The 16,920-nt window shown below is 40.4% G+C and overlaps 1 protein-coding gene across 1 annotated transcript; it reads left to right on the top strand.

Annotated features, from left to right (window-relative positions):
• The first annotated feature begins 15,408 nt into the window (after positions 1-15,408).
• LOC140806701 (uncharacterized) lies at positions 15,409-16,289 on the top strand. The gene is made up of 2 exons (XM_073163246.1): positions 15,409-15,839; positions 16,040-16,289. Exons 1-2 carry the CDS (start codon positions 15,409-15,411, stop codon positions 16,287-16,289), a joined length of 681 nt encoding a protein of 226 aa, XP_073019347.1.
• Positions 16,290-16,920: the final 631 nt, after the last annotated feature.

Below are 16,920 nucleotides of genomic sequence, written 5' to 3'. Positions count from 1 at the left end.
TTCACAACCACGATCTAACCCGTTCATAATTTAACGGGCGGATTGGTCCCCGTTCATGATTTAACGCTTTCCAATCCTAACTTTCTTTGGTCACAAGACAATTGGCATACCTCGAAACTTAAAACATTTCCTTTGCACGTCATTCATACTTACTTGGCGTTGAGGGATTCGTTGGACTTCGACTGGGGCCGTTGCTGCAACTTACTAACGTGAATTTCATACTTAACTTGCATTACTTAGACGTAGAAAACTCATGCTTACTCTCAAGCTCAATCATATCTTAGGACCTTCTACAATTTCCCACGACACGCCCTTAATAATCCTTGCACTAACCCATAACATCCAACTTAAAATGAACTTACAAATATTTCCCAAAAACAAGGGTACACGGGCCCCGTGCTTGGGTCCGGGAGAGGGTCCGTGTACTTACTGCCTCGAATGTGTCGGAAAACGGAAGGGGCACGGACCCCGTGCTTGGGTCCGGATGGGGGTCCGTGTAGGTACTGCATGTCAAGTGTCTCGAAAAGGAAAGGACACGGACCCCGTGTGAGGGTCCGGGTTGAGGTCCGTGTGGCTACTGTCTTGGAACACCAAATGGAAAACAAAGGCACGGACCCCGTGCTCGGGTCCGTGTGGGGGTCCGTCTGCACACTGTACGAAGAAACCTGCGAGAAAACTTATGCACATGCCTACACACCCAAATTGACACTTGAACACTATGATTCAACACCTTAAGGACACCATAACATTGCATAAAACTTATATAAACACTTCAAAATACGACGTCAACCATACTACCCAATACAACGCTAATTAGCAATTGACATCAATCGAGTTCCTACGACTTTAAACTAATTCAAACACCTAACGACGTCCAACAAAACCTTGAAAAATACAACAAACCTCAATACTAACATACTCATACGCAGCGACGATCGCCCGTCGATTTCCAACGAAGACTGCAACATAAACTTCAAAAATACAATGATACCAAATTTTTCTTAAAATTTCAGTTTGAGCAGTCACACGAAAAATATCATAACTCTCTCATTTTTCGTCCAAAAATCATGAATTTTTTATCAAATCGAAGGTATCGAAAAATTCTACGTTTTTTCCGTTGAAAGTTTTCCCAAAATATGAACAGAAAAATCGCAGTTTTGACATGAACAGTAAAAACGAGTTTTAGATCTAAAAATTTTACTTCGAGATTGATCCGATCCATGATCCGCTCAAACTACTATCATCATACATAACTTTTACGCATAAAAACAACGCAATTCGATATATGACTTGATCGACACAGCAAGAACAGAATATACGTGCCTTTTGATGATAACGTTACCGAAAGACGACACCGAAGCGGAGATGGAGAGAGGCTCGATCCGGGACGAACGTGGCACCGTTTCTCTTGAAATAAAATCACGAAATCTGCTGGAATTTGAGAGGGAAGGGGGACGGCTGCTATGCTCTTTGAAGAACCCTAGTTTTCTCTTTTAAAATAATAAATCTAGAATGAAACTTGTGTGTGTGTGTTTAGGCGTGAGCTAGTGTGTGTAAAAGTGTGTGTGTATGTGTGGCGTGTGTTTTAGATTAATTAGGAGACTAATTGCTTAATTAAAAATACTTATCTACTAATCAAACACTAACTCTCCTATACCTTTTAAATGAAACTCTATAATTAAAAATATAACACTCCATACTAGACTTTGAAAGTTCTAAAATCATAAACTCACAAAAATAATAAATTTTAGGATTCAAAATACTAACATCTCATAAAATACTAAATTTTAAAAGCTTTAAACTCTTAAAATCACTAAATAAATATTTAGGCTCAAAAATGCTAAAACTCACTAAATTATTTAAAATGCCCCCAAACTCAACTTAAAATAAAATACCATCTTTAAAATTGCCAAAAATCGTCACCGGGTCTTTTCCTCAATCTCGCCTCGAATGATCGCCTGAAACATGAAACTCGAAAGACGTTTTAACGTGCATTACAAAAACGTAATTAAATTAAAAATAATGCATTTAAATAATTATGCATGACTAAACTCCTTTTAAAATAAGTTGAATGCTTTAATAATTTAAATAGATGCATGGGTTATACGTGTACTGAAATCGGGTTCTACACTAGACCAGCCTCAGATGCAGCCTAGCCCAACCCCGAGCCCTTACTCCACGCACGAAACCATGCGAAACACTCCCTCGCACACAGCCGGTCGTAAGATCGCATGGGAAGAGTCCTATCTCACTTTGACTTTTACCTAGCCACTGTGCTTGAGTCCTACTTCTTAGCCCTAGACAGGTCCGTCACTGAGCCCCCAACAGCCCTGTTCAAGCCCATGCCCAGCCAAGCCCTCACCCGAACACTATGTCACCAAAGCATTAAAGGAAACTCTCCCTTCTTCTAACAGCCACGCACGACCCCTTCTAGTTCGAGTATAGCCCTCGAGTTTTCCCGTGAACGATGCATTACTAGCCCTTTAACATCCTAAATTGCCAGCTTGTCCCTTAGAAATCATAATGTTAACAAGCATAAAATCGTCAAAACGTTTGAAATATTCATTCTATTGTTAATCAATCGAGCATAAATAGTTTTCATGAAAAAATAATCAAAACATGCATAATATAGTTTGAATGATGCGTAAAAGGAATTTAGAAACGTACCTTTGCCTTTTAGAACGCTCGAAGATACGATCATCGGCATGGGGTGCGCAGAAGAACGAACGGGCGACAAAGACTCCTTGTTTTCTTCCTCTCAAAATTTTGGAAAATTAGTGTGTGTGAAGTGTGTGATTCCGGCCGCTATCAGGCACAAAAGACCTAGGAATCATTTTTATATATTTTAATTTGCATGTTTAATGTGGTTGGATTTTGGGCCTTTGAGTTTAAGAAGAATTGTGCCTACTTATCCTAGGTAAATTAGGCCCAATAACACCTATTTAATTGAAAAATAAAAGTTTATAAAAATTAGTTTCCAAAAATAATAATTTTGATATTTTAAAAAACCCTTGTTTGCCCAAAACCGGCATCCCAGATAAAATCTTGCTCGTCTCGTAAAAATAATTTGAACTCATTCATATTTAGAAAAATTTAATCATATTAATAAGGTTTAAAATATTTATAGAAAAACATTTATTTTATCTTGGTTGTCCTCGGTCTCTTTTGCCAAGCCTATTATCAAATATTCAGGTAAAATCTACAATTTTCCATAAAACCGTGCAATTAGACCCTTAATCATATAATATGCATCATGCAAGCATTTAAATCAATTAAATAAATCAATTATGCAATTTAATTCATTTGCATGCATGTGATTTACGTAGGTTGGCTTTTGGACGTCACAAATCCTCCACCCCCTCTTAAATAGAATTTCGTCCTTGAAATTAAGGCGTACCAAATAATTCGGGATAGCGACTCCTCATCTCAGACTCAATCTCCCAAGTGGCTTTTTTATCCGAGTGATTCAGCCACTTGACTTTACCAATTTTATCACCTTGTTCCGCAACTTTCTATCTTGCCTAACCAAGATTTGAGTGGGCATCTCCTTATATGACAGGTTTGGCGTAAGTTGCAGTGGCTCAAAGTTCAATACATGTGAAGGGTTTGACATGTACTTGCCGGAGCATTGATATGTGGAAGAAATTTTGAACTCCTGCGATATTAGGTGGCAATGCCACTCGATATGCTAATGCTCCCACTCTTTCGAGTATCTCAAATGATCCAATGAATCTCGGACTAAGTTTTTCTTTCTTGCCAAATCTCGCAACACCTCACCTACTGCAAACTCGAGATTTCGCCTTCTTTTGTCCGCGTAGCACTTTTTTCGACTTTGAGCAGTTTTCATTCTGTCTCGGATCTTGGCGGCAATCTCTGCGGTGTGATGAACTATCTCGGGACCCATCGTAGCCCTTTCTCCTATCTTGTCCCAATGTATATGCGACCTACATTTCCTTCCGTAGAGTACAACGTATGGAGTCATTCGTTGTAAGGCTCGAGATTTATTAGTCTTCATTGACAAAATACTCGGAAAATATGAGTATGCATGATATAGGGCTTGAGATTTGAGTTATTAGTCTTCATTAATATGAGACTCGGAAGATGTGAGAATGCATGACATAAAATTAGAGTTTAGAGTACAAGATAGACTGCACCCGCGCTTAGAAAAGGAGTGCACCCGCGGTTATATAATTCAGAATTTTGAATGAAAGGCTGAAGCAAGACCGCACCCGCGGTGTTAGAAGGACCGCACCTGCGGTCGTTGAATTTTGGAAAATGAATGGATTGCCGAAGCAAGACCGCACCCGCGGTCGTCGAGTTAAAGAAATAAAAAGTTCTGCCGAAGCATGAGCGCACCCGTGCTAATGAAGCTACCGCACCCGCGGTCATGCGTGTTCATTGAAAAATAAGCCATTTGTCCTAGGCCATGCAAGATATATATATAGAGGTGTCTTCTTCCTTCCCATTTCAGCTGAGACCACCGAGAGAAAGGTTCAAGGAGAAGGAAGGCTCTTTTCTTTTAAAACCTAACTTGTACAAGATTTTTACATCCAAACGTTAATCCGATTTCGGTTTTGAGCTCCTCTCATCGTTAGCTACAAGGTGATGTAAGTTTCCTTCAATTCCTGCATGATTTGAGATATGGTGATTGGGGAAATTATGAATTACACTAGAGTATGTGTTCTTGTGAAGTTAATGATCATGTATTCGAAATCGGATCGAAGAAATATGATCGTACGCAATTGTTATGAAATTTCAGTATTTATATGCATGAGATTATACAGATTTTAGTATATGTATGGATGTCTTGATGAGATTATGAATTGATTTGGATTGATTATGAGGTTATTGAGTTATCGGTATCGAAGAAATACACCGTTATGCTGTCGATTCATACCGAGACTGATTATTGAATTGTACGAGACTTGATGGGAGTTGCTTTGAATGATATATTGATAGAAAGCATCATTACATTGTCATTTCAGATTAGAATTGACAGAGTTGACATTCCAACTTCGAGACCTTGACTACGACGACAAGAAAGGTATAATTCATTTGATTATAGGGAAGATACGACTCGAATCAGATTTGATTGGAGTTTCCCAATAAAATCACATACTAGATTTATTATTGTATGTTTTGATATGTTTTGAATTGTTTATAGATTATATTCAAATCTCCTGATATGATAATGCTGTGTTTATAGATTTATATACAAGCATTGAGATAGGAGAGTCATTGACAGAGTTGTCAAAACTAGACGTTCGGTGTATCGACGCATAGGAGCAGATTTCCTCCGATTGTAGACATTCGATACAGACACGACCGAAGTCTAGGAGTAAGACGTACAGTTACCCCGATTGGGAGGGTAGGTAACATACAGTGACGTCTTATTCACCCCGGGATCCCTAGAGTAGAGTCAATACATGAGTTGATTTGCATTGCATGTTTTTATAGACTGGTTTCATAGACTATGGAACCTATGATTTATGTTACATGTATGATATGATGTTTATGATTTTATTATACATATGCATGTATACATGTTTTATACTGGGATTTGTTCTCACCGGAGTTTCCGGCTGTTGTTATGTCTGTATGTGTGCATAACAACAGGTGAGGCAGGATCTGGGTCACGACAGAGATGAGTTCGAGATAGCGTAGTGACTACGGGCGCAGAAGATGACTAGTGGCTGTATTTAGACTTGGACTACCTGTATTTTGGTATTGTGTATTAAACACTAGTTTGGAGTGAGGTGTTAGAACAAGACTCGTTTATTATGTTTTTACATTATGTATGTTGTAAATTAATAAAGAAAGATTATGCTTAGTAATAACATTTGATTTAATGTTAAAAAACAAAAAATTTGACCCACATTTTCTCACAGATCCATTTAATCCCAGACAGAATTGAGTTAGAGCCCGGGTCCCCACTACAGGTGGTATCAGAGCCGTAGGTTCTGTAGACTGAGATAGAATATAATGAGCGGGGTAGATGGAGTCATCTTCCTTGCTTTTGATGTGCTAGCATGATTTATTGCTTTCCTTATTATGTGTTGTATTGTATCTGAGTTGATTTACAGCATATATATGCCAAGACTGAATCAGAACCGATTCTGGATCAGAGGTATATGATCAGAGGAGGGCTGAGACATCTTGTATAGACTGTGTACTAACCTGTTTGATAACCAGATATGCCGCCTAGAAGGATACCGCAACCAGCTGCAGGACAAGTGCCAGAACAGGGGAGTACGTCAGGTTCTCAGATGGACGTAACCGCTACCCCGATGGAGACTCTGTTGAAGCGGTTTCAGTCGTTTCGACCCCCAACCTTGAAAGGCACTGAGAATGCAGCGGATTGCGAGAGTTGGCTGGATGATATAGAAATGTTATTTGAATCACTTGCCTACTCAGATGAACGTAGAGTGAAACTGATCGGACATCAATTGCAAGAAGTGGCCAAGAGCTGGTGGCTAACGGCGAAACGAGCCCTAGAACATCGAGGTATTGATATTACTTGGAAAGTTTTTAAAGATGAATTTTATCAACGTTTCTTTCCAGTATCATACCGAAAAGAAAAAGGGGCAGAGTTCGCCAATTTGAGACAGGGGCAATGGAACATAGAGGAGTATGTTGCCAAATTCTCTTCCTTGCTTCGATTTGCACCACATGTAGCAGGGAATGACGAGGCAGTTGCCGATCAGTTTATAAACGGCTTGAATCCGGATATCTTCACCTTGGTGAACACGGGGCGACCTAACACCTTTTCTGAGGCGCTGAACCGAGCAAAGGGAGCAGAGGCTAGTTTGATCAGACAGCGAGGAGCTTCCTACAGTGTTCAGGGTCAGAGACCGACGCCACCGCCCGCCGTACAGTTTCCACCACCTCCTCCTCGATTTGATAGTGGAAGCAGTAGTGGCAAGAAAGAGTTTTTGAAGGCTAAGGGTAAGCAGTTTAAGAGAGCAGGGAGCAGTTCGTCGAGCTCCAGTGGTTCAAGACAGAGAGGTCTTGGCCAGAGTACCGATTATACAGGTGTTTACTGCAGTTCTTGTGGTGGTAGGCATGCCACTGAGCAGTGCCAGGGAGTGATGGGCAGATGTAACTATTGCAGACAGCCGGGACACTTCGCCAGAGTTTGTCCCCAAAAAGGTGCCCAGAGATTTCAGAGCGCAGGGTCATCAGCTTCAGTAGCTCAGCCCGAGAGGCAAGCTTCGTCTGTCCATTCCTTCCAGCCCACGCCTACACAGTCCCAGCCTAGAGCCCGAGGTGGCCAGACAGTAAGCCAACCTCCCAGACAACAGGCTCAGGTGTTTGCATTGACAGAGGAGCAGGCACAGGATGCGCCAGATGACGTGATTGCAGGTAACTGATTTCTTTGCGGTTATCCTGCATATGTATTGATAGATACAGGTGCATCACATACATTTATATCAGAACGTTTTGCATTGTTGCATTCCTTTCCTGTCGAGTCAATGTCTACTGTAGTATCTATCTCTTCTCCGTTGGGAAGTGGTTTGATATCTGTGACTTCAGTTAGACACTGCATACTACAGTTTGAGGGACATGAGATTGATTTAGAATGTGTTGTACTTGGTTTATCTGATTTTGATTGCATTGTCGGAATTGACATGTTGACTAAGTACAGAGCTACCGTAGATTGTTTCCACAAGATTGTCAGATTCAGACCTGAGATGACAGAGGAGTGGAAATTCTATGGTAAGGGTTCCAGATCTCGGATTCCCTTAGTATCTGCTCTGACTATGAGTAGATTGTTGCAGAAAGGAGCAGAAGGGTTCCTTGTTTATTCGGTAGACCTACAGAAATCGAGCTCGATATTGGCAGATTTGCCAGTAGTACGGGAGTTTGCAGATGTATTTCCTGACGAGATTCCAGGGTTACCTCCAGCTCGAGAGGTAGATTTTAGCATTGATCTGATTCCAGGTACCGTCCCTATTTCGAGGGCTCCGTATAGGATGGAGCCGGTAGAACTGAAAGAATTGAAAGCACAGTTAGAAGATCTTCTAGCCAAGGGATATATCAGATCTAGTGTATCTTCTTGGGGCGCTCCAGTGCTATTTGTGCGAAAGAAAGACGGTTCTATGAGATTGTGTATAGACTACAGGCAACTGAATAAGGCAACGATAAAGAACAAGTATTCTTTGCCTAGTATCGACGATTTATTTGATCAGTTGCAGGGATCATCTATTTATTCCAAGATTGATTTGCGATCGGGATATCACCAACTCAGAGTTCAAGATGTTGATATACCGAAGACAACATTCCGGACCAGGTATGGACACTATGAGTTTGTTGTCATGCCTTTTGGTTTAACGAATGCACCAGCGGTGTTTATGAGTTTGATGAACCGCATCTTTCAGAGGTACTTGGATGAGTTTGTGATTGTTTTCATTGATGATATTTTGGTATATTCAAAGAATTTGAATGAGCATGCCAATCATTTGAGAATTGTGTTGCAAACACTGAGAAATGAAAGATTATATGCTAAGCTGTCAAAATGTGAGTTTTGGCTGAGACAGGTTGTCTTCTTGGGTCATATCATATCTGGAGACGGTATTTCTGTGGATCCGAGTAAAGTTGAAGCTGTTATCAATTGGCCGAGACCGACTTCTGTGCCAGAGATACGCAGTTTCATGGGTCTAGCAGGGTACTATAGAAGATTCATCAAAGATTTCTCCAGCATTGCGAAGCCAATTACCCAGTTGACACAGAAGAATACACCATTCGTGTGGTCTGAAGATTGCGAGTCTAGCTTTCTAGAATTGAAAAAGAGGCTGACCAGTGCACCTGTCTTGATGATTCCTTCAGGTACTGGGTGATTTCGTTGTATATTGTGATGCATCTCACAGAGGGTTGGGATGTGTTCTTATGCAGCGAGGTCATGTGATCGCATATGCCTCGAGACAATTGAAGCCACACGAGACTCGATACCCAATTCATGATCTTGAATTGACGGCTATCGTATTTGCATTAAAGATTTGGCGTCATTATCTTTATGGCGAGAAATCTGAGATATACTCTGACCATAAAAGCCTAAAGTACTTGTTTTCTCAGTCAGAATTGAACATGAGACAACGCAGATGGCTCGATTTGGTGAAAGACTTTGATTGCGAAATCAAATACTATCCAGGGAAGTCAAATGCAGCAGCAGACGCCTTGAGTCGAAAGGTTTGTGCTTTATCCTTGTCGACGATAGGGGTTTCGAATTTAGTTGAAGACTGCTGTTTGTCTGGATTAGTATTTGATACAGGTAGTAGACCATTGCTACTTTCTTCGATTCAAGTTGAGCCTGATTTGATTATGAGGATCAAAGAAGCACAGAAAATTGATCCAAATGTGCAGAAATCGATTGATATGGTCAGATCAGGGCATATATCCGAATATCAGGTACATGATTTTGTACTGTATGTGAATAACCGTCTTGTAGTGCCAGATGTTTCAGAGTTCAAACAACAGATTATGTCAGAAGCGCACTGTAGTCGGTACAGCATTCACCCTGGGGGGAGAAAGATGTACAACGACTTGAAGACACAGTTCTGGTGGAAACAGATGAAGTCAGATATCGCCGAATTTGTGTCAAAGTGCGTAAACTGTTAACAGGTGAAGGCTGAGAGAAAGAAGCCCAGAGGTTTACTTCAGAGTTTGTCTATTCCAGAATGGAAATGGGATCACATATCCATGGATTTCGTGACGAAGTTACCTCGTTCTTCCCGTGACTGTGACGCGATTTGGGTCATTATTGACAGATTGACCAAATCAGCTTGCTTTATTCCATACAGAACGACATATCGTCATGATTAGATGGCAGAATTGTATGTCAGAGAGGTAGTCAGATTGCATGGTGTGCCGAAGTCTATCGTATAAGATCGTGATTCACGATTCACTTCACACTTTTGGCACAGTTTGCAGCAGACTTTGGGTACGACATTACACCTAAGTACTGCATATCATCCTTAGACAGACGGACAGTCAGAACGAACTATCCAGACCTTAGAGGACATGTTGAGAGCTGTAGTACTAGATTTTGGTACTAGTTGGCAAGATTCACTGCCATTATGTGAATTCTCGTACAACAACAGCTATCAGACGAGTATCGAGATGGCACTGTTTGAAGCTTTGTATGGCAAGAAGTACAGATCTCCGTTGTACTAGGATCATATATCTGAGGTACCAGAACTTGGGCCTGATATGATTCGAGAGATGACTGAGAAGGTGAAGATAATTCAGAGAAGAATGAAGACGGCACAGGATAGGCAAGACAAATACGCCAATATCAGACGTAGGCCGTTAATATTTGAAGCAGGAGACAGAGTATTCCTGAAGATTTCTCCTTTTAGAGGTGTTGTCAGATTTGGCAAGCGGGGAAAATTGTCTCCTAGATACATCGGTACTTACGAGATTCTTGAAAAGATTGGCGATCGAGCATATCGACTTGCTCTTCCTCCTTCTTTATCCGGGATACATGACGTCTTTCATGTATCAATGTTGCGTAGATATATGCCAGATATTTCTCATGTCATTCACCCTGATGAAGCTGAGCTGGATCAAACATTGAGTTATGTTGAACAACCGATACAGATTCTTGATCGCAAAGAAAAGAAGCTCAGGACGAAGACTATTCCACTAGTGAAAGTCCAATGGAGTCGTCATGGCATCGAAGAAGCGACTTGGGAAACAGAAGCAGAAATGAGACAGAAACATCCCGAGTTATTTACATGATGTAAGTAATTCTTCAGTCTTGATTATACTACTTTTCATGTATGATATGATCGATTGCCTGCGATTTCGAGGACGAAATCATTTCTTAGAGGGGGAGAAATGTAAGGCTCGAGATTTATTAGTCTTCATTGACAAAATACTCGGAAAATATGAGTATGCATGATATAGGGCTTGAGATTTGAGTTATTAATCTTCATTAATATGAGACTCGGAAGATGTGAGAATGCATGACATAAAATTAGAGTTTAGAGTACAAGATAGACTGCACCCGCGCTTAGAAAAGGAGTGCACCCGTGGTTATATAATTCAGAATTTTGAATGAAAGGCCGAAGCAAGACCGCACCCGCGGTGTTAGAAGGACCGCACCTGCGGTCGTTGAATTTTGGAAAATGAATGGATCGCCGAAGCAAGACCGCACACGCGGTGCAAACAGGACCGTACCCGCGGTCGTCGAGTTAAAGAAATAAAAAGTTCTGCCGAAGCATGAGCGCACCCGCGCTAATGAAGCTACCGTACCCGCGGTCATGCGTGTTCATTGAAAAATAAGCCATTTGTCCTAGGCCATGCAAGATATATATATAGAGGTGTCTTCTTCCTTCCCATTTCAGCTGAGACCACCGAGAGAAAGGTTCAAGGAGAAGGAAGGCTCTTTTCTTTTAAAAGCCTAACTTGTACAAGATTTTTACATCCAAACGTTAATCCGATTTCGGTTTTGAGCTCCTCTCATCGTTAGCTACAAGGTGATGTAAGTTTCCATCAATTCCTGCATGATTTGAAATATGGTGATTGGGGAAATTATGAATTACACTAGAGTATGTGTTCTTGTGAAGTTAATGATCATGTATTCGAAATCGGATCGAAGAAATATGATCGTACGCAATTGTTATGAAATTTCAATATTTATATGCATGAGATTATACAGGTTTTAGTATATGTATGGATGTCTTGATGAGATTATGAATTGATTTGGATTGATTATGAGGTTATTGAGTTATCGGTATCGAAGAAATACACCGTTATGCTGTCGATTCATACCGAGACTGATTATTGAATTGTACGAGACTTGATGGGAGTTGCTTTGAATGATATATTGATAGAAAGCATCATTACATTGTCATTTCAGATTAGAATTGACAGAGTTGACATTCCAACTTCGAGACCTTGACTACGACGATAAGAAAGGTATAATTCATGTGATTATAGGGAAGATACGACTCGAATCAGATTTGATTGGAGTTTCCCAATAAAATCACATACTAGATTTATTATTGTATGTTTTGATATGTTTTGAATTGTTTATAGATTATATTCAAATCTCCTGATATGTTAATGCTGTGTTTATAGATTTATATACAAGCATTGAGATAGGAGAGTCATTGACAGAGTTGTCAAAACTAGACGTTCGGTGTATCGACGCATAGGAGCAGATTTCCTCCGATTGTAGACATTCGATACAGACACGTCCGAAGTCTAGGAGTAAGACGTACAGTTACCCCGATTGGTAGGGTAGGTAACAGACAGTGTCGTCTTATTCACCCCGGGATCCCTTGAGTAGAGTCAAGACATGAGTTGATTTGCATTGCATGTTTTTATAGATTGGTTTCATAGACTATGGAACCTATGATTTATGTTATATGTATGATATGATGTTTATAATTTTATTATACATATGCATGTACTCATGTTTTATACTGGGATTTGTTCTCACCGGAGTTTCCGGCTGTTGTTATGTCTGTATGTGTGCATAACAACAGGTGAGGCAGGATCTGGGTCATGACCGAGATGAGTTCGAGATAGCGTAGTGACTACGGGCGCAGAAGATGACTAGTGGCTGTATTTAGACTTGGACTACCTGTATTTTGGTATTGTGTATTAAACACTAGTTTGGAGTGAGGTGTTAGAACAAGACTCGTTTATTATGTTTTTACATTATGTATGTTGTAAATTAATAAAGAAAGATTATGCTTAGTAATAACATTTGATTTAATGTTAAAAAACAAAAAATTTGACCCACATTTTCTCACAGATCCATTTAATCCCAGACAGAATTGAGTTAGAGCCCGGGTCCCCACATTCGTATAGATGACTGATAACTGCTTTTGTAGGTGAACTCCACTAGAGGTAGTTTCGGTTCCCAACTCTCTTGGAAATCGATCATGTATGCTCGAAATATGTCCTCTAAAATCTGTATGACTCTCTCAAATTGATCATCGGCCTGAGGATGAAATGCAGGTACTGAATATTAGATTAGTCCCCCCAATGCTGCATGTAGACTCTTACAAAACGATGAAGTGAAACGTGTGTCTCTGTGTGACACTATATACACTCGAATCCCATGCAGTCTAATTATCTCTCGAATATATATCTCCACATACCGATTCATGGAAAAATTCGTCTTCACTGGTAGGAAATGTGCTGATTTAGTTAGACGGTCCACTATCACCCAAATGACATTGAGTCCTTTCACCGTATTTGGCAATCTTACCATGAAATACATAGTAATGTTCTCATTTTCACTCGGCAATGGGGAGTGGTCGACGCATTCCCGCCGATCTTTGATGTTTTGCCTTCACTTGTTGTCATGTCAAGCATTCCGATACAAAGTGCATAATATCTCGTTTCATTCCTGGCCACTAATATAAAGTGCAAGTCCTTGTACATCTTGGTACTTCTAGGATGTACAGAATAAGGGGTACTATTAGCTTTAGTCATAATGTCAACTCTAATTGAATCGCCATTAGGAACCAATAGACGACCTCGATACTTAACAATGTCATGCTCGACTGTATATAACATGATTCCCTTCGATTCATCTCGCTGTCTCCATTTCTGAAATTTATAATCATCAGGCTGTCTGGCTCGGATTCTATCTCATAAAGTGGAATGTATTGTCAATGTAGCGAGATTAGGGGCCTCTCCCCTAGCATAAAATTCAAGATCGAAGAGCTGAATTTCCACTTGTAGAAGTCTCTGTATTGATAAATGTGCCAAGACTGTCCCCTTTCTACTCAAAACATCCGCAACTACATTAGCTTTGCCAGGACAGTAGCTAATGTCATAGTTGTAGTCCTTAACAAGCTCTCGCCACCGTCTTTGTCTCATATTCAAGTCCTTTTGGGTGAAGAAATATTTAAGACTTTTATGATCCGTAAAGATCTTGCATTTCTCACCATACGAGTAGTGCCTCCAAATTTTCAACCCAAATACGACTGCTGTAAGCTCAAGATCATGCTTTGGATAATTATTTTCATGTATTTCCAGTTGTGTAGACACATATGCTATAGCTCGGTCATTTTGCATGAGAACGGTGCCCAATCCTAGCTTCGAAGAATCGGTGTACAACACATATTCCCCTTGTTCTGTCAGCATAGCTAAACCTGGCGTTGTAGTGAATGCTTGCTTCAACCGATCGAAGCTATTTTGACACTCCGATCCCCAAATAAATTTTGCATTCTTCTTCGTCAAATATGTCAAGGGTACTGTAAAAGATAAAAAACCCTTGATGAACTTACGATAGTAGCCAGCTAAACCCAAGAAACTGCATATTTCCGTCACACTTTTAGGCCCAGGACACTGCTTAACTAACTCGACCTTAGATGGGTCGACCTCTACTCCCTCTCTTGACACGATGTGGCCTAAGAATGCTACCCTCTCTAGCCAAAACTTGCACTTGCTGAACTTTGCATATAATTTTCGATCTCTTAAAACTTGTAAGGTCGTCCTCAAATGTTGATCATGCTCCTCACGGCTCTTGGAATAGGTCAAGATATCGTCGATAAAAACAATAATGAACTGATCGAGATACAACTGAAATACGCGATTCATGAGATCCGTGAAGATCGCTAGGTCGTTAGACAGCCCAAATGGGATCACTAGAAACTCATAATGTCAATAACTTCTCCTGAACGCCGTCTTATGTACATCCGACTCAAGTTTCCTCGAATTGAAAAAGAGATTTACCACTGCACCAGTTCTTACTCTTCCGTCTGGATCGGGTGGTTTCACTGTATGCACGGATGCATCATTAAAGGGCATAGGTTGTGTCTTGATGCAGCATGGAAAAGTGATTTCCTATGCTTCTCGGCAATTGAAACCCCATGAGGTCAAGTATCCAGTTCATGATTTAGAGTTAGCTGCCATTGTCTTTGCCTTCACTACAAGAAAAATACAAATCAAGACACAACCTAAATGGCAACAGTTCTTACTCTTCCGTCTGGATCGGGTGGTTTCACTGTAAAACCCGTCGCTAAATGGCGACAGAATGTAATAAACCGTCGCTATTAGCGACGGTGTTGTTTAGAAGAACCGTCGCAACGTTTTTATTAACAATGATTTTTCAATGCTACGACCACGGTTTTTCACCGTCGTCTTTAGACGTCTGCGACAACGATTTTTCATCGTTGTCTTTGAGCACACTCTTTAACCACAGGGCTTTTAACAAAGGTTTTACAAGACCTACAACAACGGTTTTTCACCGTCGTCTTTGATGTCTACGACAACGGTTTTTCACCGTTGTATTTGAGCCCTCCATTTAACCACCGTTGTATTTCTATAATTCACCGTCTTTGGCGTCACTATTTATATGGGGAAAAGTTTGTGATTTTATCCGATCATAAAAGCCTGAAGTATCTATTCTCTCAATCAGACCTGAATATGAGACAATGTAGATGGATGGACCTTCTCAAGTATTATGACTGTAAGATCCAGTACCAGCCTGGAAAAGTAAACGTCACTGCTGATCCACTCAGTCGAAAAGTTCGAGATGTCGTTTTGACTTCAGTTCAAATTTCACAAGTACATGAAGATATCTATACATCGGGATGGAATTTCATTGTTAATGATGAGCATATCACCGTTGCTGCATTACAGATTGAAGCCGAATTAATTTCTCGAATTAAGGAGGCACAAAAGACTGATGCCCAAATTCTAAAATCCATACAATTGGTCCTCAATGGTCACAAATCAGGATTCGAAATAGTTTTCGATGATTCTCTACGACTAAATGGCCGTCTAGTTGTTCCAGAAAAATCAGATTTGAGATTAGAACTTCTGGACGAGGCCCATTGCAGTCGTTATAGCATCCATCCGGGAGGAAAGAAAATGTATGCTTGTTTGAGACTCCAGTTTTGGTGGAAGAGAATGAAGAAGGACATATCTGAATTTGTGTCTAGATGTCTCACATGTCAATAAGTCAAAGCTGAGAGAAAGAAACCTGGAAGACTCCTACACAGTCTCAAAATTCTCAAATGGAATTGGGAGCACATTGCAATGGATTTCGTTACTCATTTACCTCGTTCTACAGGAGGTTGCGATTCCATATGGGTTATAGTGGATCGTCTATCAAAATCTGCACATTTATTCCATACGAGCGGACTTACACTTATAGTAAAATGGCTCGTCTTTATATTGAAAATATAATGAGACTTCATGGAATTCCTGTCACTATTGTTTCTGATAGAGATCCAAGATTTACTTCAAAAATTTGGGGAAGTTTTCAGGAGGACATTAGTTTAAAGATTGGCTATGAGCACTGCATATCACCCACAGACTGACGGTCAGTCCGAACGAACTATTCAAACTTTGGAAGACATGCTTCGCGCTATTATTATGGATTTTTATGTCGGATGGCAAGATGCTTTACCACTTTTCAAATTCTCATACAATAAAAGTTTCCAACGTAGTATTGAAATGGCCCCATTTGAAGCCTTATATGGAAGAAAATGTAGTTCACCATTATTTTGGGATGAGATAGGTGACAAGCAACTGACTGGGCCAGAGATGATACAAGAATTGAACGATAAAATCCATTTAATCAGAAAACGAATAAAATCTGCTCAAGACCGACAAGCTAGTTACGCGGATCGGCAACGCAGACCACTTGAATTTCAGGAAGGGGATCGTGTATTTCTAAAACTTCACCTTTCAGGGGAACGGTCCGATTTGGTATGAAAGGAAAACTCTCGCCGCGCTACATTGGTTAGAACATGTGGGCAATTTGGCATATCGGTTAGCATTACCACCTGCTTTATCAAGAATTCACAATGTTTTTCATGTTTCCATGCTATGGAAATATGAACCAGATCCAAATCATGTGTTGCCGCCAGACGAAGTGGAATTGGACCCTACATTATCATACGTTGAACAACCTATTTGCATTTTGGATCATAAAGATAAAGTTCTACG

The sequence above is a fragment of the Primulina eburnea genome, chromosome 12 (assembly GCF_022965805.1).
Source record: "Primulina eburnea isolate SZY01 chromosome 12, ASM2296580v1, whole genome shotgun sequence".
NCBI classification, from domain to species: domain Eukaryota; kingdom Viridiplantae; phylum Streptophyta; class Magnoliopsida; order Lamiales; family Gesneriaceae; genus Primulina; species Primulina eburnea.
The sequence above is the reverse complement of the archived record's forward strand: the minus strand, read 5'-3'. Positions and strand labels throughout refer to the sequence as shown.